The sequence below is a fragment of the Clytia hemisphaerica genome, unplaced genomic scaffold (genome assembly GCF_902728285.1).
Source record: "Clytia hemisphaerica strain Z4C2 unplaced genomic scaffold, Clytia hemisphaerica genome assembly, whole genome shotgun sequence".
Taxonomy (NCBI): domain Eukaryota; kingdom Metazoa; phylum Cnidaria; class Hydrozoa; order Leptothecata; family Clytiidae; genus Clytia; species Clytia hemisphaerica.
Window position 1 is genome coordinate 448782 of NW_027104149.1, and position 26130 is coordinate 474911.

The 26130-nt window shown below is 35.2% G+C and overlaps 1 protein-coding gene across 3 annotated transcripts; it reads left to right on the forward strand.

Annotated features, from left to right (window-relative positions):
• Window positions 1–26081, forward strand: LOC136814004 (matrix metalloproteinase-21-like). 3 transcript variants are annotated; one of them, XM_067070510.1, is made up of 6 exons: window positions 1–99; window positions 622–688; window positions 20680–21082; window positions 21285–21548; window positions 23813–24075; window positions 24744–26081. In XM_067070510.1, exons 3-6 carry the CDS (start codon window positions 20767–20769, stop codon window positions 25164–25166), a joined length of 1266 nt encoding a protein of 421 aa, XP_066926611.1. In that variant the 5' UTR covers window positions 1–99; window positions 622–688; window positions 20680–20766; the 3' UTR covers window positions 25167–26081. The 3 variants fall into 3 exon arrangements, with proteins under 3 accessions (XP_066926611.1, XP_066926612.1, XP_066926610.1); XM_067070511.1 differs by lacking the exons at window positions 1–99; window positions 622–688 and adding an exon at window positions 14113–14965; XM_067070509.1 differs by lacking the exons at window positions 1–99; window positions 622–688 and adding an exon at window positions 16114–16476.
• Window positions 26082–26130: the final 49 nt, after the last annotated feature.

Sequence of the window (26130 nt, forward strand, 5' to 3'; positions counted from 1 at the left end):
TGTGTGGTGTTGTCAACGATCTTTGGTATTTTTCTTGAGCATTTTCATTGGTTAAAAGAATAATAGCATTTTCATTCATTGGACTGCAAAAATTTTCCGGTATGTCAACTTTTAATTTCATTCAGTTTCTCTACCTGTAATTTTGTTCAAAGCAATTTTTACAAGATTGAACTTAAAAGCGTTAAAAATACTGATTTTAATTCACCAACCCTACTTTAAGCCCGGGGGGGGGGCACTCGATTTCTAAACGACGGCAAAAGATGCTCTCAACATCGGACCCTTCCTTAACAGTGCAAATCTTGAGCAGTGAAAAGGTACCTTACACTTATACTTCATTGGTTAAAGTAGATAATGTTTAAAAATTTCGAAAATTAAGATGAAAAATGAGCAGTTTTCCTACTGGACCAAAACTTTTTTAATTTATAAGGAAATCCGATTTTTAAAGTCAAAATAAATTCCGGAAAAAAACGACTACAGCCACTATTTAAAGAACCTTGCCCTCTGTCTTTATGCAAAAAGAAAAACAGAAAAAATTGATGAAGAAATTTCTCACATAGCCCAAAACCCCATTTTTGGGAAGTTTTTGGCCTAAATATAATACCCCAAAACTTTTTTTTCCAGAAAATCAGGCTCAATCACGACGGACGAACGGACGGACTGACATGGGTTAATTTTAAGGACCTCCGAGGTAGGTGGAAAAAGGTACGCGTTTAGGTCATTAGAACAATATTATTGTACACGTCTTTTTTTTTTTAAGAAACACACTTTTAAGAAACATGAGGCTCAGAATGCCTAAAAACTAAGAAACATCTAAGAAACATGCTGAGGCTGAGAATGAGAAAATAACATTTTTTTATTCGGTTTCTTTTAAGAACCTTCCAACCCAGCCCCCATGAGGCTGATTACACGCTTTTTCTTTTATAAGAATAACTTCTATAAGAAGAATATCAGGGTGAGATTTCGGGTTTAAAACAATAGGCCTATTGTTTAGAACAATAGAAAAATAAGAATAATGCTTACCCTCAACCAAAGTACACTATTCTTATAAAAAAAAGCGTGTATGTTAAAAAGTTTAGAAACATGTAAGAAACATTTAAGGCTCAAAAGGCTGATTTCTTAAGAAACATTGAGGCTGCTTGGTAAAACTAGTTTCTTAAAAAAAAAAAAAACGTGTATTTAATCTGATTCTTTCCAGGTTGATAATCAGCTTATTGTTACTAATTACTTAAAATATGATATTTTCCAGCCTTTCCAGTACCAATGTTATGATTGGGTCAGTTGACATGATTTTCAAAAATTCTAAAATAATGAAATGCAAACATGCGTCAAAACATCAATGCTTTTGGTTGTATCTTTGTATCGTGTGCGGTTTTCTCATGTTTAAAAAAGTTGCAGAATTTTTTTTTGGCACAATACTTACTATGTTTAATTTTTGCACCAAAGCAATCTAAAGGTTGTATGCCAGTGTGAGGTCTTATAGTTTGCAGCCCAACTCGAGCTTTTGCTTATTTCAAATCTCCTTTTGCAATCCATTTTTCTGAGAGATTTTCAAAAGTTGCACATGCGCACTGGAAAAATTATATCAGAACATTCGATGGCCAAAATGTTAAGAACAAGTTAAGAACAACATTTCAATTTTACTCTAAAATATCCAATTCCTTAGAATGGACAAAAATACTCAAAATATTGCGAAAATAAGAATATGTTAAGAACATTTTTAGGCTTTTGCCGACTCTAAGATATCGAATTTGTTTGGAAAATGGACAAAAATACTCGAAAAATGGCAAAAATAAGAATATGTTAAGAATATTTTTAGGCTTAAAAGTCAAAAGTTAAGTACATCCCAAGGCTTCAAAATTTTTGAATGTTCTTATAAAAAAAACGTGTACGCACTGGAAAATTCCTAGAATGATGATAAACAAAGTACTTCATCCTCCTTATAAACAATGAAATAAATTGACCAAAAAGGTTGGAGGTTTTATAGTCCCGCTGCTGAGGTCGAAAAAAGTGGCTAGAAAGTGATTTTCGTGACACATCTCTTAGAACTAACTTTTTTTTGTGGAAACTCGCGAATTACTATGTCCTGATTGCAAAATCGAAAAGTTTCCGCGATTTTAGCGTGCAAGTGTCGAGAAAATCGGCTTAAAAGTTGATTTTTATCGATTTAATCGATTTTAATCGATTTTCATGAATTTAACAGTTTCTAGGTCATGCGTTTTCACTTTTATGATGCATTTTGCTTGTAAATACTAATAGCCATCAAATTATTACACTAACAATAAATTTAAGCGATGAAAATACAGGAAAACGGCTAAAATCGAAAAAAATCATCGAAAAATCGATGCCAACTGAAAAACTCGAATGCGTCTGTAGACTTCAAAATTGTCTGATTTGCCTGCAATTTTGAACACTGGCCCTTGGGGAATATCGTAGACTAGTTTTCATTTTTCTGAAAATTTGGATTTTTGGGGTCTGGGGAGGAGTTTTTTGTCAAAACGAGGCTGAAACTTAGGGGCGGCCTGTAGACTTAAACAATGGTCAAATTTTGCTGAAATTTTACACACTTGGCCTTTGGGTGAATATCTACAGATATAATTTTTTTCCTATTTTTTGAAAATTTGGAAAATCGACCTAGAAAATCATATTATCGAGTTTATCGGTTTATCCTTGTGGCATAGATAGATTTCTTTACCGGTAAAGGCTTGACTAGGAATATCACGCCAAAAAATATTCCATTATATTCTCCTTGTATTTGCCGGACTTTAAAAACTTTTTCCATTAACGTGGAGTTTTTTGCGAACCACCATATGTATTGATAACAGCTGCACCAGCACTGCCCCTTTTGAGACGCTAAGCTTTCACCAGGATATCTGCCACAAACTACATCGACTCGAATACAGCCAAACTTTGATGACGGTTTTAAAGATGGTTGTAGCAAGATTTTCGAAGGTATCTGGTACATTTTTCAGCACTTGCAGCATGGCCATTGCGTCGATGACCAAACAACTTTTTTCAGGAATGGATACAGTGCAATCAACTTTTGACTTCGTCTCGATTACTTCGAGTAGCTTTGATTTCTGAGTTTTGACCATGCTCCCGTCGTACAATGACAATGGTGAAGAGAAGGGGCGTAGAGTTTCAGCATTCTTGCATATCAATATCCCGACTTTTGGCAAGCAGACAAGTTTTGCAAAAAGATCTTTGGTCGATTTGATTGCAACAATTTCGTTTTTTGTGTTCTTCACGTTCATTGTTTGGGACTGAGTACCAAAGTTTTTCAATTCGGTTTTCTTCGTCGTTCGGTAAACGTTAGCTTCCTCACTTAAAAAATTGTCTAAGTAGTCGTTGACTTCAGTCTCGCCGATTTCCCACATTTTAAGAGCAATTGAAGACGACGAGAATCACTTGGAAACGTTTTGATTACTTGGCACCTCGCTATCAGAGGATTTGCCCTCTCTTAATCATTTTGTTTGTCAATTGTACGGTCACAAAGAAACAGACGACCTTAATCGGGTTCATTTTACCATTTTCAAAAGTGGAAAGTTTTCCGAGGAATCGCTCCGACCTACTGACGATTCTCTCTTGTTGCATACTCGACGTGCTAATTATCAAGCATACATATGGAGGAGCTCTGTCACCCCAATGAGATTACCTTTGCAGTGACCACGATGGAAGGTGAGAAATAGGGGCGGAATGAAATGGTATCATACCTTTCGCCCCGATAGCATCTTACATTCATCAGCTGTGGATGTAAATCAGGTTGTTCCACAAATCGCTGTTAAAAAGATCTTTGGTCGATTTGATTGCAACAATTTCGTTTTTTGTGTTCTTCACGTTCATTGTTTGGGACTGAGTACCAAAGTTTTTCAATTCGGTTTTCTTCGTCGTTCGGTAAACGTTAGCTTCCTCACTTAAAAAATTGTCTAAGTAGTCGTTGACTTCAGTCTCGCCGATTTCCCACATTTTAAGAGCAATTGAAGACGACGAGAATCACTTGGAAACGTTTTGATTACTTGGCACCTCGCTATCAGAGGATTTGCCCTCTCTTAATCATTTTGTTTGTCAATTGTACGGTCACAAAGAAACAGACGACCTTAATCGGGTTCATTTTACCATTTTCAAAAGTGGAAAGTTTTCCGAGGAATCGCTCCGACCTACTGACGATTCTCTCTTGTTGCATACTCGACGTGCTAATTATCAAGCATACATATGGAGGAGCTCTGTCACCCCAATGAGATTACCTTCTGCAAGTGACCACGGATGGAAGGTGAGAAATAGTGGGCTGGAAATGAAATGGTATCATACCTTTCGCCCCGATAGCATCTTACACTTCATCAGCTGTGGATGTAAATCAGGTTGTTCCACAAATCGCTGTTCCTGCAAAAAAGCCTCTCTTAAATGTAGTGATTTATGCAAATGTGAGGGTTGTGAAAATGGTAATGGCGAGACTACTGTGGAAGATGACAGAGAGGAAGTAGATTACAATCTAGAAATGTGTGATAGTGGTGATGATTCAAATGATAGTGATATTGAAATAGAATCTGACAGTGACAATGATGATGCACCAGTTTCAGAGTGGGAAACGTCTTTTAAATATTTGAATTTACATATAGAAATAAGTACTTAGAAGGCACGAAAAATTAACTCCTTTCTACGACCCAATTAAGGTTTGAGCAATTTAAAAAGCATTTTTATCATAAAAGGGGCTCCCTCAGGGGCTGGCGTGAAACGTGAATGATGGACTTTTTTAGCACGTGAATACGTGAATTGAGATATCAGCGTGAACGTGAAAATAAGATTTTTCCACCGTGAATTCGTGAATCGAGATTTTTAGCGTGAACGTGAAAAGCAAATCATTGTCTAAAACACAAGGAAACTCTAAAAATCTATCTAACACCTAAATACCTAAATCTGTAAAGTTTTCTTGCTCGCTTTGCTCGCATAGTCTTGGATTAACTTATTGTCATATTGACTTAGTGAAGTCATTCAAAATAATCAAAAATTTATAACATTAAAATTCTCAAAGATATCTAAACAAATATTTTTATTTTTCGAGGGCGTATTTTTTCAATTTTTACCGAAAATTTGGCAAAATGCATCCAACGGAGTGTCTTCCCAAACAAAGAGCTCCAACGAGCGTGTCTTTTAGCCCAACAAAAGCTCTAGAGAAAAATTTTCTCCGTCAGCGTTTAATATGGTCGTCTCTCCTTAGTTACTTATATTTTACACAATGCAATCACAAAGCTACCCGCTTAACTTAGAGACTTAGAGATTTGCCCCTCAATTAATTTGCAAGGTAGGTAGTTCGAGTAGTTCTTAAACTCTTTATGCATGCAGCATCGACAATTAAAAATACTTCTATGATGATGCATCACATGAGCTTCTAAATTTGACGTTTTTTCTAGCAAAACTTTGGAACACCGAACCGGTTGTACGGCAGGTACGTCGCTCGCCGTACCAGACTTTTGCCAACAAATGGTCAGTGTTAAATAAAATCAAAGATTTTCAAAATAAATTGTGTACGACCAAACAAAGCATACTTTTCAGTAAAAAAAGACGAGAATTCCTGAATAAATTTCGCGCTCGCTTCGCTCGTGTTGTTGTTTTCCATACATTAGTGAAGTTAAGTAAATCGGACGAACAAAAACTTAACAGGTTAGTGAGTTTCAACCAATCAAATTTAGTATTTTCACTATTTTATTACATTTGTCGTCTGTCGTCGTGATTATCCTGGTATGCTTAACCTCAGTATTTTCTTCCATGAGATAGGGGTCCAATATTGGAATTTGCATCCTCTGCTTGTACTACCGCTCCACCTGAAGCTTGTGTTTATACGGCTTCTCAAACCATGATTGGAGATTAAAAAAGACTTCTTACGGGTCTGCGAGGAAGCAAATCCCACATCAAAAGCCCACCTTACGCCAGAAAGGTAGTTCTTTGAAACTTTGGTGCGGCAGATCTAACAAATTGCTTTATTAAAGCTCAAATAGCTGTAAAAGATGCCTTAAAAGGTCGACGCTATCGAGAATTAGGTCACAAAACTGCAAAAAACTTCATATTGGCGAAAATGTTTGGCATAAGCCAAAGATATAAAAGAAAAATTGGCGCGTGAACGTGAACATGGTTTTTTTCGTGCGTGAATACGTGAATTGGCAAAATTTTGTGCGTGAATACGTGAATTGAGGGTCGACTGGGGGGCCTCATAAAAAGAGTTTTATTCGTGAAATAATAGGTAAAATCGATACTTTATCGATAAATTATTGATAAATTAACGATATTTCGTTTTTTTTCGATCTAGAATTTTTATTATATTATCATTTTCTTAGAGATTGATGTGGTGAATAAAAAAAAGCTGTTATAATGTATTTTGACGACCTGAAGTAGCTTTTATACGTAAAAATTGACATTACCCGATAAACTCGATAATATGATTTTCTAAGTCGATTTTCCGAATTTTCAAATAATGAAAAATTATATCTGTAGATATTCACCCAAAGGCCAAGTGTGCAAAATTTCAGCAAAATTTGACCATTGTTTAAGTCTACAGGCCGCCCCTAAGTTTCAGCCTCGTTTTGACAAAAAACTCCTCCCCAGACCCCAAAATTCCAAATTTTCAGAAAAATGAAAACTTAGATCTACAGATATTCACCCAAGGGCCAAGTGTTCAAAATTTCAGGCAAATCAGACAATTTTTAAAGTCTACAGACTCATTCGAAGTTTTTCAGTTGACATTCGATGCTTTATCGATGATTTTATCGATTTTAGCCGTTTTTCCTACATTTTCATCGCTTAAATTTATTGTTAGTGTAATAATTTGATAGCTACTAGTATTTACAAGCAAAATGCATCATAAAAGTGAAAATTCATGACCTAGAAACTGTTAAATTCATGAAAATCGATTAAAATCGATTAAATCGATAAAAGTCAACTTTTAAGCCGATTTTCTCGACACTTGCACGCTAAAATCGCGGAAACTTTTCGATTTTGCAATCAGGACATAGTAATTCGCGAGCTTCCACAAAAAAAAGTTAGTTCTAAGAGATGTGTCACGAAACGAAACGATTTTCGACCTCAGCAGCGGGACTATTATTTTTTTTTTTTCCAATAATTCAACAATTCTTTTCCAAGTAATGAAATAAACACTCCTGTCTCGCAGCAAGGTGGAACTTTTTTCCTCAGTGGGGATGAAAATTCCTATTGAAATCCCAATGGGAATAGAAATTACATTGTTCAAAGGTTGAAAAATCTAGTGGGGATGGTTTTGGAGAGCAATTTCTAAACATTTCATTTCGAGTGGGGATGAAATATATAAGTCAATTTCCCAGTGGGGCTAAAATTCCAGGCTGTTTTCCTACGGTGGACGAATGTGACACAGGGGTGTATATGAAGTCATCCTGTTTCCACTTACTATTCTGAGGGTGAAGACCTGGCTCTGTCAGATTTTTTACCTCCACTCATACCCTAAAGAACACCTCTTCGATATTTAGAACACTTCTCCTTGCGATATTTAGAACTTTGGAAAATCTTAAATTTAAGATACCTAATGATGGGTTACTTTTGGGTATAGATACCAGTTGAAATTAGGGTTTAAAGGTTTTACTTTTACATAAGTGTTCCCGTTTCATATTAGACACATATATTTCATATCTGGACAGTGTCTGCCTATTGTTATATTGCGCTAATATAAACAAAAAATGTTTTTCTTTTCCTTTTTCTGACCAATCTTGCTCCACATCCGTGTCAATCAAATGTGAAAAAGCTTGTAAATTAGAATTGACGAGTAAGGCGAGACCAATTTAATTTGTTGATCTACGGGCCCGACCGACCCTATTTTTGCTAAAATCATAAAAATAATAATATTGAATTTCCACTACAGTGTATACTTATCTGTAAGAATCAAATTTGAATAAAGCTGAAAATTAATTCAAGAAATTGAAAAATTTAGAAAATCAAGCATTCCATACACTAAGATTTTATTATGATCTTCATCGAAGATAAAAAAAGTGGATTTTTGAGCCAGATATTTTTTGGAAAACATTTTCGGTACTTTACCAACCCTGATAAATGAAAAATTTATTTTTATTTTACCGACCGACCGACCCATATTTTGCTAACGATCTGCCCGTAGAACAACAAATTAAATTGGTCTCGCCTAAGCAAACGATATCACTCTTATTTTAAACAAAATCTTTAAGCATCTTTCATACACGTATTTTTTATATAAGGAACACGTTTAAATAAGGAACTCGAGGCTGAAAATGGTCCAAAAAATAAGGAATTGTTTAGGAACTGCTCAGGCTGAGAATAAGGAAACAAGTTTTAAGGGACAGTATAAGATGGTTATCCAAACTTAGCAGCTATGTAAATAAGGAACTCGATAAGGAACTTTGAGGCTGAAATTCTCTGTAGAAATAAGAAACTCCAGGCTCAGAGCAAAGTTAAGGTTTCTTATAAAAAAAACGTGTAGTTTTATCCTGAAAGAATTCTTTTTGTCTGATTTTTTTACAGCTTGTGGGTTCCGTAGACTTTTGATTGGCTTGCCAACATTAAGAGGATCTATTTATGTCTCAAGTAGCAAGTTTTGTTTAACTTAAAAACAAATTTTCAAACACAAATATATCTTAAATAGAGAAAACCCCAGGGAAACTTTAGTGTAATGAAACTAGTAAAAAGTTGACCCAAGGAATTTTAAAGTTACGTTCACCTTAGAGAATGATTTTTCTTCACGTGTTTTATAGCGTTATGCGTAATGTTTATTTTTCTTGGCTCATAACCTATAAACAGATACTTTATCTTGCGTCATTGATCTTCGTGTATCTGATTATAGGTACTTTTAAGTTTTTCCTTTCCTTTTGTCAGTTTAAGGCGCAGCAATGATGTGTACTAGTACTTAGGCTCCAGTGACGTAGTATTTATTGCTTTTAGCAAGCGGATACTCCATGGGTTAATGAGGTCTAAGATGCGTGCCTTTGGACTTCTCTTTTTTAATTCCATTAGTATCTAGCAAATGAGAGAGGTCATAGATTCACTTAATTTTCATTTAAAACTTGCATCTAACAGAGTTCCCAATTTCGTCTATCAGGGCCCAAAACTTTCCTGTAAAAAGATTTCAGGCTTAAACATTCATTAGATGCTTTGGTACGCTTAATGTTTTATTCAGAAGTATAAAGGAATTGTCTTTGTAACAGATTAGAGGCTCGATTGCTTTAAATATGTTTATTAATTTCGGGCATTATTTATTTTGCTTCTATATAAAAAATACCTTGTCAAAAAACTCTTATAAAGAAGAACTCTTATAAAAAGCGTATATATATACCAAACTTGTTGCGTATTCGTTATGACAAACTATTCACCATAAAAATATAATCAATACTAAATTTGTCACTTCCTGTTGACTTCTAAATATAATACTTCTAATTCTAATACAGCAGTCGAGGAATTTCAATAAACAAGTTGCTATTTTGAGGTGTGGTGGTGGTTTTGGTTGTGTGTAGAACTGGTGGTCTACTTTCAATGCATTTTTTTATATAAGCGTGTATTATAACATCACTTCAAGAATCCACTTCAAGCTCTATCGAATTGCAATTGAGCTATTTATACACCCCCTGTGTAGTGTGTAAAGACCCGGTGGAGCCCCAGTCCCACTGTAAATTTGGGCAAAAATATACATAGGATGTTCTGGAGTTTTAAGCTTTGAAATGTTCTTAACATGTTCTTTTTTTCACCATTTTGTGAGCAGTTTTTGTCCATTTTCTAGAGCCTTAAAATCTTCTTAACTTGTTCTTAACATTTTTATCGAAGCCTTATGTTCTTATATTGGTTGTTCTTATAAAAAAACGTGTATTGGTAAATCTCTAAATCTAATTTGAATCTTTTCTACGTTTATTCGTGATTTGACTAGAACAACCGCGCGTAGTTTTTACAAAAATGCCGGATTGAAACTAAAATCTATCGCTAAATTAAAAAAATGCCGTCCACAAAACAAAGGAGCCATTGATACAATCCGTCGTCATGATTGCGGCGCGTTCTAGGCGCGTTCAGGATGGGAAATAATTGGTTTCACTTTTCCTTGCCTGGGAAAAGTTTAGAGATTCTACTCTAGCCCTTCGGGCTTTAAACTCAATGGGTGCGACTTTCTTCCAAGATTCTGGATAATTGCCATGGATACTTTTATTCTCGCTAAGTAGTCGTTGAATGAAATTGGGATTTGTTTTCATAGTGTATATTCATTCAATGTACATACGCGCGGTATGGACCCGTACAGTAACTCAGAAAATGCTTACGAATGACTGCATGATTGTTTTCATTCTCACCAGATTTGTTGGTTTTCAGAAGACAACTACAAAACGGCTAACAGCTGTCGATTGCAATAATGGTTGATCACCTGTATTGATTTTCGCAAAGAGCTAAATTCACGTGTGATTTCACGTCAAAATTCCCTGTTTTGTGTAGATTTTTCTAGATAATGGAGCTGTACTTGTTACCAACCTACTTGACCAACGTCATTCTATTTATAGTGATAAGGGGCGGGAAGATCTCAACCACATACATGCTACATTGTTTCAAAATGTCTGAGTAGGCAAAAATATCACTTAATTATACAGAACCAACCTTGCTTTATAAGAAGTTGGCCCTCAAGGAGCCCCTCCTCTTAGCGGTAACTCTCGTCGTGATATCACGCAATTTTTGTCTTCAACCACGATCACGCAAATCAGAAAGAAAATGGACACTCACACATCCCTTTGAAAAAGTCCAAATCATGTATAAACGCTCAAAAATCTTTCAAATCACGTATTCACGCTGCAAAAAAGTCCCTATCACGTCATCACGAAAACTGCTTGGGGAACCGTCCCCTGGACCTCCTCAAACCAAACAAATCTACTCTAATGTAAAGTTGGGAAGTAAAAGATTTTTCTAGCCTAATTGTTTTTATAAATTGGTGGTTCTAATACAAAAAAACGCGATCAGACTTAGCAGCTCTTTAGTTTTCAGTCATGATAGCTTCAACGGGTTTTCGTTCATGTTGTGATAGAATTTGGACACTTCCTGTAGACAAGGCCGGAGCAAGGTGTTGGTAGATTTAAATCGCTATCAAGATCATTATTATACCATTAGCAACCATTTAAATTAAGGTGCTACCTTTGCCAAAAAAAACAAAGGCAGAACGCGGTGCTGCGAAAAAGGACCTGGGGTCTTTGGTTCCTTTGTTTTGAGAATCAGTTCCGTGTGAAAACATTTCAAGAGCAATGTGTGTCTTGTGACTCACTTCCCTAAATTTTCCTTGCTCCTGGATATCCTGTCTCTCATAAAGAGAGAAAAAAGGTTTTGGGCGTTTTGATTCAATACAAGAACTTGAACTGTGACACCTCATCTTAAGGTTTTCGATTATATGCACAAAGGTGTGGAAATCTCCTTATAGGTACCGCACTGTGCTGGTCTGTGGGATGAGTACAAACCCAAGTTGTCAATGAAATTTCAAGTTGGTTGTCTGGAAGTATTTGCAATCATTTTTAGCGCACCCTTGAGCACCCTTAAAGGTATATTGCGCAACTTTATTCTTTTTTTCTTCTTTTTTTTGCTTATGGTGTATCTAGTGATCTCTAGACTTTGCGCATCCAATTTCATAAAATATATTGTAATTCAGATCATTGGTGATGCTTTTGATTCAAGAGCTGTCTTATTTTGTGAAATTAAACAGTAATGCTAGCAAAAGAGTAAAGTTTTTCACTTTAGCAAGATATAGTAAAAATACAAAGGGTAGAATAAATTTCGTCCGAAAAATGAAGATCCTGTCCCGTTTTTCTGTATTCAGACGATGTGGCTCATACACATTTTGTTTTATCATAAACCATTTCGGATTATCACACACGGTGCTGACAGAATAAAGCCCAGGTCTTTGGTTCCTTTGTTTCGAAAACAAGTTCCGTATGAAAATAATATTTCAACAATTGTGTCTTGTGACTCACTTCCCTGACTTTTCCTTGCTCCTGGATATCCTGTCTCTCCTAAAGAGAGAGAAAAAGGTTTTGGGCGTTTTGATTCAATACAAGAACTTGAAGCTTGAACTGTGGTACTTCATCCTAAGGTTATTCAATTATATGCACAAATGTGTGAAAATCTCCTTATAGGTACCGTACCGCTCTGTGCTGGTCTGTGGGATGAGTTGTCAATGAAATTCCAAGTTGTTTGTCTGGAAATATTTGCAATTATTTTTAGCGCACCCTTGAGCACCCTTAAAGGATTGTATTGCGCAACTATATTCATTTTTTGCTTCTGGTGTATCTCTAGACTAGATATTGTAATTCTGATCACTGCTAATGCTTTTGTTCCAAGAGCTGCTTTATTTTGTGGAATTAAATAATAATACTAGCTCAAAAAATGATTTTGAAAGCCTCCTGATTTCAATTCTACAATTATTCTTTCAATAGAATACTTTCATTGAAATTTACATCCTCTAGAAAGCAGGGTTTTTCAACTCCAACGGGCTACCTTCTAGAGGCTGTAGCCTTTAAAAAATATAATCATACAGCTGAAACTGCGGGAGGCTTTATCAACCTCTATACCAAAAATGAAAATTCTCTATTATCAAATAAAGTTTCTTTTCTTTTCTTCATATTTTTCTTCATTTTCCAAAATTTATCAGAAATTATTCGAATTATACTTAATAGTTATCACACGATACCGAGTACAATATGGGATACAATTTTCGAGTTCAGATTTTTCGTCATATCATATCAACAAACTTTTCTCTCTCCATTTGTGTCCCTTCCAATATTTTTTTTCTTTTTAGAGGAAATCAACATGTACTGGTCATTAAAAAAGATCAAAACTTTTTCATAAAACTTCATAAAGTTGTTGTGTATTTGTTGTATTAGAAACGAAGAACCTTTCTAATCATAAAATTGTACAAAATATGAGCTCTCAAATACCAAACCCCTTTTTTGAACGCGGTCTTGTATTTGTAGGATACAATATGAAATACAGCATTTAACCAGGTTTTTAACCAGTCAGATTGCTCATAATTTTCATGTTGATGATAAATAATCATATCGCACTCTGGATTACCTTTTCAACGTTATATAATTTGTTACAATTGACGTGGGGGTTAAAAAGTGACAAGCAAAAGAAGAAATAGTACATGGAAGTGAAAGTGAAAAATGGAAATCTTTTATGCTTGAGATTGATTCTAACATTTTGCAAAAATCGAACGCTCATCTAAATAATCGAATAGCTATCGAATTTATTTGAAAAAGATTAGTGACAGTCTCTTTTTAATTGGGTTCGTCTACTTCAGTGTTGTGATCGTTCATGAGAGAAAGACAACCATTCAAAGTAAAGAACGCCTAGCCTAGAATGCGCCTCGAATTCCTTCTATTTATTATTTAAAATTACACAATATCGCTTGCAAGATATAAATAGTCTGACGCCTTTTCCTAGAGCTACAGCAATGTTATTTTTTGTCAACAAATATATTATTTATCTCCATGCATTGAAATGCATCTTCAATACGCATATTGGTCGCCTAGAAATTGTTACCTTTAAAGACGTCACAGAAACTATACATCGTGGTTTTTTTGCAGTCCCCCAAAAGAACGCTTGAATGCTAGCTGTTATTTGTGTGGGTAAAGTGGAGAAACTTTTAGACCTGGTTTTTGCCGGGCAAAAGGAATTGACGCTTAAAATTTTCGCCTCATATCTCGGACGATGAATTAAATATAGCGCTAATGTAACTGCCAAGGCACGGCGGTGAAACCTGGCTGCTCTCGTGCTTGGTTTACGTCATCTTTTGGTCTTTTGTTTTTTGTTCCGTGTCTCAAGTTTTTGAACTCTTTTCATCTTGGTCCAACTACACGCTTTTTTTTTATAAGAATACACTTTATAAGAATGTACATGATGAAAATGGGCAAAAAAATTAAGAATATGGTAAGAATATCACCATCATGGAATTTAAGCAACTGAACCTAAGAATGTCATTTTTTATGCATTTTGACCTGTAGATTGCCAATTTCGATCTTAATCTAAGAATACCGTAAGAATATTTTTGGATGATTTTCGCCAAAAAGTTAAGAATATCCATGATGAAATGAAAAAACACCATTCTTATAAGAAAAGAAGCGTGTACTGATTCGGATTTCCAGTATGGCGATTGCGTCGTAAGTTACCTTGCTTGTGTCTGACTTTGACGTGTTTTACTTCTCGATCGTCTTCACCGATTGACAACTTCTTGGGTTGAGTTGGTCACTTCGATTCGTCACGATAAAGGAATACTGGTCCCTTTAGCCAACGTTGATTCTTGTTAGTGGTCGATAGGTTGAGACCACGCGATGTATCATCAGCTGGATTTTTTTTCGATGGTACGTACTTCCATTGATCGATTGTGGTGTTCACGAACGAATTGAACACGGTTGCTTACGTATAGATGGAATCGTTTGACTTCGTTCAGTAAATAACTCAAAATGACTTGAGAATCGATTTCCAAATCAAGCTTGCTGTTTAGTGACAATGATACCTTGACTGATATAACTCCGGCTGTCAATTCGAGACGTGGGATAGTTGGTCGCTTTCTAGCTGGTGCTACTCTTGATTTTGCAATGACGAGCTTGCAGATGATTTCGTCTTGGCTACTTTTAAAACGAAGGTAGGATAGTTGACCGTAAGTGTCTGCAGATGCATCAGAAAAGTGATGAAGCGAAGTTGATACAACGTCTTTGGAATCCTTGGGACGAAAGCATCGGTCGATTTGAAGTTGTTCAAGCATTACGAGTTCCTTCCTCCATTTGATCCATCTTAATGATTGATCAGAGCTTAACGGTTCATCCCATCCACATTGTTCGGAACAGATGAGTTGGAGAAGTTTTTTGCCTTCGAGAAGATATGGTGATGCAAGTCCAAATGGATCGTAAACAGAGCTGATGGACGATAACAACCGTCTTCGTGTCAGTGGTTTCTCTTTGGTTGAAAGCTGGTAGGTGGAACCTAGCGTGGTTTTCACATAAAGGTTAAAGTAAAACCCATCGCTAGATTGCGAAAAAATTACAGCTTAAAAACAAAAAAAGGGTTAAATTCAATCCATCATTTCGAATACGGCACAAATCTTAAGGTTTCATTTTTTGTTGCTCGAGAATAGTTGAAGTTTCCTCTCTAGCCCCTTCAGTGATTTAAACTCAATGCTTCAGTCTGACAAAAGAGATTCATGTGTAGAATTACGGTTACTTTATCAGTAGTATCCATTCCGAATCCGTAAAAAGGTTATCTGGCACCCAGATGCAGAAGTTGTCATCCGACACGCTAAAGCTCTGACATTTGAGAAAATTTTCAACATTTGGAAGGGTTTTGTAGCGGGATGCCTGGTTATCCAGTCCTCGTTTTCGAAGATTGGTGGGTTCAACTGAAACATTTTCAGCTTTACGCGCAAGGGTAGTTGAACCCAACTGGGTATGTGGCACATCAAAGGCCGAATATCATTCACCTCCGATGGAAAATTGGCCCGCTCCTTTAGAGCTTTAGCGTGGGTGGCCGCCAATCCACCATCGGAATATCAGATAAGTAAAAAGGCGTCTCTAACTTTTAATGTCTGTCTACTATAGATAGAAAAAATGACGGGTTTTTCTTTGCTTCCTGATTTAAGTCCTGTTCATAAAAACGAACATTAACCTTAACGACCTGTCATTGTATTACAAAAGGTATTTGCGCCTTAAGTCGTCGCTAAAGAATTTATAAAATCTAAATTGAGTAACATCCGACTGAACACTCATATAGAAATTGAACATATATTTTTGAATAAGCGTTTTGCGTGAAATTGGAGCGCAGAAACAAAAATAACAGTTTTTCTTTCATCAAAAGATTTCTATTGTTTTTACTGTTCTCACTTATCGGTATTGCGTTCGATGGTATAACACTGAGTGTAAACGAGGCACTGGAATGACACGGTATTTTTTATTGGACATTTTGACGAAGGTTTTCTTTTTCTAATTCCAGACTCTCCAGACGATCAATGGAGTAAAGTAATATTTGAAAAAAAAATATTGCAATTTCCTATTATTTTTAAGTGGTATTCGCACACTTTGTTGTTTTTAAAAGTACTATTTGTACGAAAGTGTTGTTCTGTTATATTTGACAACTGTGTGAGTACAGGAATGGACGTAAAATTTTTAAAACGTAGAATTTATTTTTGTTATCAATCATTTTTTTCTTTAAATTCGCAGATGCTATAAATTTTAAAGAAATTATTTTTTGAAATAATTCACGAACGAAACAATTGGCATTGTTGATTATCACAAAACAAAAGACTATTGTTTTCTTGACACTCAGATTCGATTCTTTAAAGAGACTATTCATTTTATTGAAATCATGCATTGTTGTAATATGTTATCGTTTGTTTTGCTAATTGTTATGGTTAGTAACTGCTGGTCAATACCAATACAGTCTTTCAGTAAGAAGACACATTCAACTTTAAAGTATCCGAAGGAATCTATAGTAAGTAATAGCCAATTCATTCTCGCTTGATTCTGACCTGACGATTGGTAGTGTAAGGGTGTCAATTACAGACTTGCACTGCAATGGGCTGAGTAGTTCAGTACTAATGTGAGAATAAAAGTCTTTCACCAGATCCACCGAGAACTATCACAAAATCATACTTTACAGCCAGAAAACTACTCGCGGTGCGGTAAAATGATTCAAGAAGATATTTTCTCGTTGTTTTCTACGATTTTTTGTTTTTGGTTAAGAATTTTTGGCTTAAAAGGAATACATCTTTATTGCAAATTCGCAATGCTTTAATTGGAATTATTTCATCAAAGGGCATCAGACTGGAAAAAAAATCGCTGTTTTATGTATAGTGTTTTTGCTTTGTCATAAGACCCGCCAAATGGTCAAACGAGATAAATGTGCTCAACTCAAGTCCTCCCACTAACATAAAATATTAACCTTCGTTCAAAATCTACACTTTTTTACTGTGGAGTTGTAAATTGATCTACGTAACCTCTCGTTACCTTTGCTTGCCTTCAATTTTTCTTTTTTCGCTTAACCAATTTTGATGTGACTGATATCCTCATTTTCTGAAGGTCTAAGCCACTTAATTGTCTTTCGTCATTAGCTAATCAATGTTTACTTATTCTTACGTAATCAAGAAAATGTCTGTTGGATTGATTACTAAGATGTTAAATCTCTATCATTTAGTGACAAATAGTATCATCATAAAACTATGAGTGAAATCAATGATGTCTGTATGTGATTTCTAATTAGTGTCATTTTGTTTCAAATGACACTTTGATCTAATGATAAATTTTGCCAGTATAAAGCTCTGAAACTTTGCATTTTTGTTTCAATTTTATGACTTCTTTGGGATTGCAATTGCAATGAAGAAATCTATTTTTCGATTCTAAATTTTGAAATTCTATGCATATTTAGAGCGTTTTTTTCATGGGTCCCGTTAAACTTATTGAGGGGTTCAAAACTTGGGAAAGCATTTTAAGGATTACATCAATTTTGCAAACTTTTTCGACATTAAATATCACAAAAACATCGATTTTAATTGGCGGTTAATTATATTTCAAGTTTTGCGCGTTCACTATTAGCTTCATTGACTCTAATATAAGAATCATTCAAATTTTCTTTCAATGATTGAGGGTCCTAAACAGTGTTGAAATCACTTTTTTTTTTCAAAATAAAATTATTTTTATGTATCATTTTACATATTATAGAATGGCTGGGGGCGGAGCCCCAAGGATTGAAACTCGATCTTAAGAAAATAATACTCGAAATAAATGACATTTTGTGAATTCAATTCCTAAAAAGTTGCTAATAAGTTGCTAATTTTCAAAATGGTAGTAGACTTTTGTTATATGCTGCAATTAATTGATATTAATTAATGATTAATTGGTTTTTATTGAGAATAAGTGTTAGATCAACTTATACTCATATCTTCATGCTGATAAATATTTTTCTGATAGTATTTGGTGAATAAGGGTTTTTGTGAACCTTTTTGATTCAATTTTTTGTAACCTTTAATTATGTTTATGTTCGCTTTTTGGTTCATATTTCGGTCTCTGTCATAGATACCAACCATATGAATATGTGGTGCCATTCAACTGGAATAGGGATATTAATGTTAACCTCAATAACGGAAATCAATTGACGTATTAAAAATTACCACTCCGCCTAATTCCGGTCTAAAAGACTCAAGATGGGGCGTTATTCTCTAATAAATGAGATGCTTAGTGTCAGTAACCAGACATTCGTCCCAGTCCCTTTCCTGTCAAATTGTCAAGTACTAAAATTGCTAGACTATTTGCTTTCTCAACCATATAAGTATTTATTCAAAAAACAAAAAAAAATTTTTGTGTAACTTTTGCGCGTATGGATTTCAGCGATTTGCAAGAAAAATAATAATTTCCATTGAAGGCTGTCCAAAAATAATGTATTTCGTGTGGTTGGTGGTCTCTCATATTTTGTAAAAGTATTTCTTTGTGAATTTTAGCAGGCAATAAAGTATGATTGTGATGTCATGAAACCTGCTAGTTCTCGTTTTGAAAATAGTCTGAGCATGGATAAACCACACCGCCAGTCTGCCTTTTTTTAACATAGATTTCTTTGACACCTAACTTCCAATTTGTACCCGAGGGGAGGAGGTATATAGGCAAAAATGTGTGCTGGGTATGTGCGGACGGAAAGGGTCGGTTTTTTCACCTTTCAAAGTCTCTTTAAGGGAAGCAAAAATCAGAAGTTTGTAAAAAGGTCTCTCTAAGGGTAAGAAATTTTTATCAAAAATCAGTCTCTGTAAGGGTCGGCTTACGGAGGTCCCGTATGGACATACCCCTCATCCGTAAACCCTAGTACCCCCCCCCCCCCCCGAAGCTCGAAACCGACCTTATTGAAAGCGAGTGGTTGCAATTTCAAGGAGCGATTTTGTTTACTAGAAATCACAATCTGAAAGGTTCTCAAGAAAACAATACGTCAAGCCCCGTCAAGTCCTTGAAGTATTGTTTGGTCACTGTTTTGCAAAAGAAAATGCAATGATATGTCGACCATTTTAAGTAGGTGTACTTGAGAGCTTTCATTGCAAGCGTAGGACACAGAAGTTGAAATTGCAAGAAATTGTTTTCGTATAAGCATTTGTATTGAATCTTGAAAGTTATGATACGACCTATTAGACTCTCAAAACTCACATGTTCGGTGAAAATCTGTAACGGGGATACTAGTTCAGAGCGTAATTGTACAATTAGAATGTTTGTTTGCCATTATGAGTCTTATTCGAGGAAATTGGCATATACTACTTTTGAATAACTTCAAAAGATTCTAATAACAAAAAATTTAGGCACTTGTGGTTTCGCTCGTAAAAAAGTTGTCTGTGTATTTTTTCGAAATAGCATGAAAAAGCAGAAAATAAATCGGCGAAATTTTTGTTACCCAAAATACGGATTAACTTTTTATGTGATTTGGTGTCTTTTTTATGTTCGATTCGCTGCCTCATTCACACATTTGTCACACCTTCTTTCGGCAGTGTTTCAAGATTCCTAATATAGATTTCACGCTTACTAAATATGTAGATTTTTATAGGGCCATAAATCACCCGTTTATTTTGAGACGATATCCCTGAAATAGTCTATTGCTAAGGGATTATGTAATTTAAAACCAAGGGAAGCATTTGTTTCTTTTAAACGATCGATCTTACCATGAATTATTTTTAGTTGACTTCGTCAAAAGTCACTTTAAAAACTCATCATTAACTTAACGAGAGGAGTGGCGGAATTCGACGGATTTTCGGAAGTTAGGTCCCCTCTTGTAGAATTGGGTAGTCTAAATCCCGAAAATAGCAACAATATACCTGAGCAATAGTAATAGACCTCAAAATTACCCAATAAGTAATAGTTATCCTATAATGTACAAGTAAAAGTGTAATAATTGACTTATCGTCAACTTGAAAAATATCAACAAACTTTTCTTTCTCCATTTGTGTCTCTTCTTCTTTGTTTTGTTTTTCTCTTCCAATATTTTTCTTTTATTTTTTATTTTGATGAAATCAACATCAAAACATTCGAAAAAAGAATCGAACGGTCATCAAAAAGATTAAAACATTTTTTTCATAAACTCTTTTGATAAGTTGTTGTGTATTGGAAATGAAGTGGGAACCTTTCTAATTATAAAATTGTACAAAATATGACCTCTCGCTTACCAGACCCCTTTTTTGGGGTCAATCTGGAGTTTTTACAAGGTTTTTGATGATTCGGTTGGTCGTTGAATCTTGAGACAAAGGATTTTATTGTTTTTTATAAAGAACGGGTCATCTCTATTATTTCAAATGACCAATTAGTGAAGTATCTTATAAAAACTCCAGCTCATCCCCTTTTTTGAACGCGGTCTTTGAAATTGTACGGTATACAATATGAAATACCGCATTTGTGTACGCGTTTTTAGCCAATAGGATTGCTCATATTTTTCATGTTGATGATAATAGTAAAATATTCCGAAATTTTTGCTGAAAATTTTGAATTTCAAAGAAATATTCAATGGAGAAACTTGGTTTTTCATTTAAAATTTAGACAATGGGAACTAGGGAAAATTGAGAAAACACTAGAATCAAATATCTCCTGAAACCTCCCACCATCTATTCAAGGAAAAACAGCCTTGTTGAAATTGAATGTCTTTTTTAAAGATATTTCGCCTAACTTTACTTTGTAGGACTATCTGCAACGTTATGGTTACATAGACAAGGCAACAGTTGCAGCACAAACCATCAATATTAACGATGTCGATAAATTCAAATCAATGCTCAAATTTCAAAACAAGATGCAAATACAAGCAACAGGAACATACAACGATCAAACCCGTTGTTTTATGACGAAACCCCGATGTGGTGAAAAAGACATCATCGTTGATGGGGCGAACAAAATTGACAGTGATTTCTATCTGAGGAAAGAGAACTTGACTTACTTCGTAGACACCTGGTCCCCTCTGATGAATTGGCGACAACAAAATTATACCATTATAGCAGCCTTCTATTCACTGCGAAAAAATATTACCTCAAGAATTCATCTAGATTGGAAAAGATCACTTCCTGATATCCAAATACGATTTGTAAAAGGTATATAGAAATATGATATTCTTCTGGCTTAATGGTTTATTAATCATTGGCAACTTTTTACACCTCTGGAGGATACAGTTTACAAGGTCTTAAATATCATAACAATGTAATCATTTCTGTCACTGAACCTGTTAAACCTTTACATACATGAACGAAAGAAGTTAGGCCGGGAATCCTTATTCTCCTCGATTCAATTTTACAGATAACATTAAATCAAGCAATCCACAAAAGACTTGGCTTCGACTGGTCAAAAAATCAAAATCAATTTATATGTATATCAGCTCTAACGAAACTTCCAGTGAATACAGACTCTTTCAAGCTTTAAAGCATGGTTTCGGACATATTTTGGGAATGGATCATCAACCGGACAGTTTCATGTCACCAGTCATGAAACACGAACAACAGGATATCAAAAATTGTCGGAATGGTTTCACGAATCATTTCGTCCCTCCTGTCAAACCAATCAGTGAGTATTTACACCATATCTGTCTGATTGCCCTCCTTGTGTCTGTCCATCTATATGTCTTTTCTATGTGTGTTCATTAATCTTTCGGTCGGGCTGAAAACTGCTTTGAATGAAATTTGATCATTGAAATCAGTTCACTTCCGAAAATGACCAACTACCATAAACTTTTTGTTTCAGAGAGTGCTAGTTTTCTTTTGAATGAAATTCGCTGTGCTATAAAGTGCACTATAGAGAGCTCAAAAAGAATAAAGGCCGGAAATAAAGGAGATATGTTACTGTATTGAGGCCAAGGGTGCTTGACTTAACTTTTAGTTTTTAAGATTTGAAAAGACTCACTTGAGTGCTTCAACTTGAGACTAATTTACGTTTGTAGTTAATCCCACTTCAACTTTAAGAGCTCTCTTATTAATCCTGCAATAACGTGAATTTTGTTTATGGAACTTCTAGAAGCATATACTTTTGTTCAAGTCCAACATCCTAAAATAAAGGTTTTGCTCGCATAAATGTAAACATCGAGACTCCATTTTCTGTCAAATTCTTGTTGTGCTTTCGTAAACAAGGTTGAAACCAACGACTCTCAACCTATTGTGCTAGTTTTTAAGTGAACATTTGGTGTTTTGTACTTAATTAGTCCTATAATAAGAAATTTAATTTTTCTGACGTAGATATTTTTTTGGCATATAAATTTCAAAAGACAAGTAATACTCGTTTAAGTTGTTCTCTTGTTTACGGAAACCTAAGACTGTTGTACTTTTTCAAGTCTGTACTTATTCCAAATTTCCTGTCTCAAAAAGATCCTGTCTACATACCTGTATGCCAAAGAAAATCAATCGAAAGACAGATGAATAATGTTTATTCAAAATCCGTTTTCCTAAGAACTGCAAGAAAAACTCGATCTTTTTGTTATACTTTAGACCAATTTTAAAATGACATTGTTCCTAATAACTCGACACCTTTTATCTATGAAATCGTTACTTATGGTAAATTCCCGAAAAGCCTTGCCGGTTTGGTTTAGGCAGTATCAACACAACTGCATATGTTAGGGGCTGCCATATGAACATCGTATTGAAGTATCATTCCTGTCTTTTAGCTTGGCTTAGATTAGTTTTCCGCTTTAGAATTTGTATAATCTAACCACGTGGCAATCCTCCACCGATATCCATGTGATTTTTTTCCTGCACGCGATGCTAACTCCTGTTTAGTCAAGTTGCAAGCTCATTAGATCACTTTCTTTGATTGACAATACTTCATCACCTTATTATTTTCAAGTACCTATCGAAACTATATTGGCCCAAAAATGACAACCGTTAAACAGTACTCAATAACCCAGACGACAAGATATAATATCAAAAGTATCTGTCCACCCAACACAGTATCGTTGCATATGGAATTATTTCTAAGTTTGTGTTAGAGGATTTACCCTACCCCACAGTCCTGGTGGAATTTTCTTTCCGGATAAAAATTTCTATCAAAATCCCAATGGCGATTGGGAATCTATTGTCTCCAATTCCAAAACGCCAGTAAGGATGGTTTTAGAGCAAAAATTCTACCGCTTAATGTCAAATGGGAGGTGTTATGTCAGGTTATTTTTTCCAACGGGAACGGTTTCTTAACTAATTTTTGCAGTGCGACTGGGTCCTGGGTTCACCAGATCTGTGACACAGGTGTGTTCTTATATTGTCTGTGCGAACGTTGACTGAATTGACCAAGATAATTATAATACTATTCCTAAGCCAAACTAAACCATACTTGTTCCAAATCTTAAATCTTAAAATATTCGAGTTATGAAACCTAGTTGGTAATTAACATCCTGTCAATTAAACATTAAGATATAAACTCTAATTTAGAAGGCCAACTTTCTGCCCCTGCCCAATCTAATTGTTGGAGTAGGCAAAAAGTAGGTAGAGGGTCCGTAAGTAAAATCTTTGCTTGGAAAAGTTTGAAGGAAAACATTGCATTAACTTTAGACAACCAATCTTTTGCCCACATTAATATAAAATTATAATAGGCAGAACCAGAGCCCCCCCGGGGGGGGGGGGGTACTAGGGTTGCGAGCTGACCGGGGATGTGCTGCCGGACTTTCGATTTTACGACCCTTAGCGGGACAAATTTGACCAATTTTGACCAAATTTCGATCTTTCAGGGTGTAAAAAGTTTAAATCTCCTATTTTTCCTACCCTTAGTGGGACTGAAATTTGATCTTCTGAGACCAGAGCTTATGGATGTTAGACAAATTCAAAAACTTCTTCTTTTTCATCTTTCAGAGCCAGTATGTGGTGGTGACGATAAAATCAAAATCAAATCAGCCCACAATGAACCTAACGAACCAGACACATACTTTTTAGCCGGTGATCGGTACTGGAAAGTCACATCAAATGATTCTTACATGCAAAAACATAATCTATGTAGTCGAACGTACGAAGCTAACAGAATCGCTAAAAACATGAGATGGCAGGAACAATTTCTGGTGGATATTGATGAAGGCTTTAAACTACCTGTTGATAATTGGGATACCATTTTCTTTAAAGTGAGTTCAAATTACTACAATTAACTCTTGCTAATCAGAACTCGAACGAGAAGTCGAATGTGTTCCAATTACAAAGAGATTAGAATTACGAAGATTATTTTACGAGGGATTCCCCATGAGAGGAATATAAAACAATTCGAATAATAGAAGTTCAGATTAGCAAGAGTGAACCATATCTTTGTTTTTTAATCGCAGTTTCGGGTGAGGGGCGTGAAATTATGGTTAGTGGCGGTAGACAAAAAGACCACCCACGGCTCTCCCCGATTCCATACTCAAGGTGTTCTACCTTCTTATTCGACTCTCTCAGTATTCGGTTTTTCCCTCCTTCCCTCCTTCCCACCCTTACGCAATGGTGCCCGCACGAGTCTCTTCTCTCACTGTCGCGGATTGTCACTTGACTTTGACGTCTAGATTTGCTTAGGGCCTCTCATGCTCCCTCCGCCTGTCTTGCCTTTTGCAAAGAGCCTCTAGTATACGCTCTCTGTTTTATGGCTTTGCCATCTCTGGTTTACACCTTCTGAATTAAGGTAGTAGTAGTAACATCTTATAGGGGACCTGTTCTAAGTAATGATACGGTCATGTGTCCTGCTCCAGCATTACCTCCGATCAATATCGAATCATTTGGTTATTATTATATTCTACCAATTTAACCTCTTGTAACCTTTCAGGGTTCAGTGTTCTGGCGCTACGAGTACGGCGCATGGGACGGACAAGCGGCTAAGAAAATCTCCGACTACTGGATTGGCATCCCAGACAACATCGATACTGCTTTCATGAGTCGTAGAATTAATAACAATGAAGATATTCTATTTTTCACCAAAGGTGACCTCATTTACAAATTTGAAATCAATTTAATCAAAGACGCTAATGGCATTGTTCAAAAATATGGTAAAGTCAAAAGTGATTACCCGAAAAAGATAACAGCGGAATTCCCAAGATTACCGAATGATTTAGACACTGCTTACACTACGTATTGTGATTTTCGAAGTTTCTTTTTTAAAGACAATCATTATTGGGAGTGGGTTGATGGTACTCCTGTTGTTAAAGGTCCTTATGAAATTCGAGATTTAGTGAATAGTTTTTGTATGTAATAAAAACTGAGAGATGGACTGATGAAAATTCTCACAATGTGGCACATATTGCGATATCTAGGATACGGTTAAGCTGTCGAACGACGCGATCGAAAGGAACCAACATGGAAGAAAATGGAATACATCTTCTAGAGTACCCTTTAAACGAGCAAAACTTTTGAGTTACAGCTGGACTGTATACTGTATCTTAAATCGTAATAAAAACGAAGAAAAATGAAAAACTTTATGAATTTTTAAAAATACAAATTTCAATTATCAACCACTGCAGAGACGATAAAACGAAGTTTGTTGCAAATTTATTGCAGTCTTTGAAGCAGTGAAAATAATAGATGTTGTTGGATGTTAAATGTTTATGATCAAAACCCTGAACTTTATTTTGTCAACATTAAAGATGCACACAGCGTCATATTTGGGATAAATGACTAGATTTGGTAAACTAACGAACAAAATTGACCTTCAAACATTACATTAACTGGTGAAAAATGCGTGTTAACTTTAAGTTTTTTAGAACTTTTTTAAACGATCAACTAACTTGACGTGGCAGCTGGAATTTTAGTAAAGTTGTTACCAAATTTTATTGACCAAGTTATCTTTATCAAGGCTGAAATAATGTTTTTATTTTGAAATAAGGATTTTTAACCCCTAGTGGGGGCCCCTTAAGTGTTCTTGAAAGGTCAATACTAAAGTTTAGGGAAAACCTAAAATCTGAAATGACTTTGAAACCTGTAAGATATTTCAGGTAAACGAGAAAATTGAGAAAAAAGTTTGAAAAATCACAAAAAATTATTTAATTTTTTTTTTGTAATATATCACAAGTTTTATAATGATAAAGTAATTTTAATTTATATTATAAAATTTTTGAAAAAATATACTTTAAGATTTTTTGAGCTGCGAATAAAAGGAATTATTTTCAAAAACGAACAAATCCATTGCGAATCTTTTTGTCCGCAATTTATTCAAGCGG

Excerpts from the sequence above, each read along its gene's own strand:
- LOC136814004 (XM_067070509.1), top strand. The coding sequence starts at position 16,351 with ATGCATTGTTGTAATATGTTATCGTTTGTTTTGCTAATTGTTATGGTT. Across the intron at positions 21,549-23,812 it reads CCCTCCTGTCAAACCAATCA|AGCCAGTATGTGGTGGTGAC; the intron begins GTGAGTATTTAC and ends TTCATCTTTCAG. Across the intron at positions 24,076-24,743 it reads GGGATACCATTTTCTTTAAA|GGTTCAGTGTTCTGGCGCTA; the intron begins GTGAGTTCAAAT and ends GTAACCTTTCAG.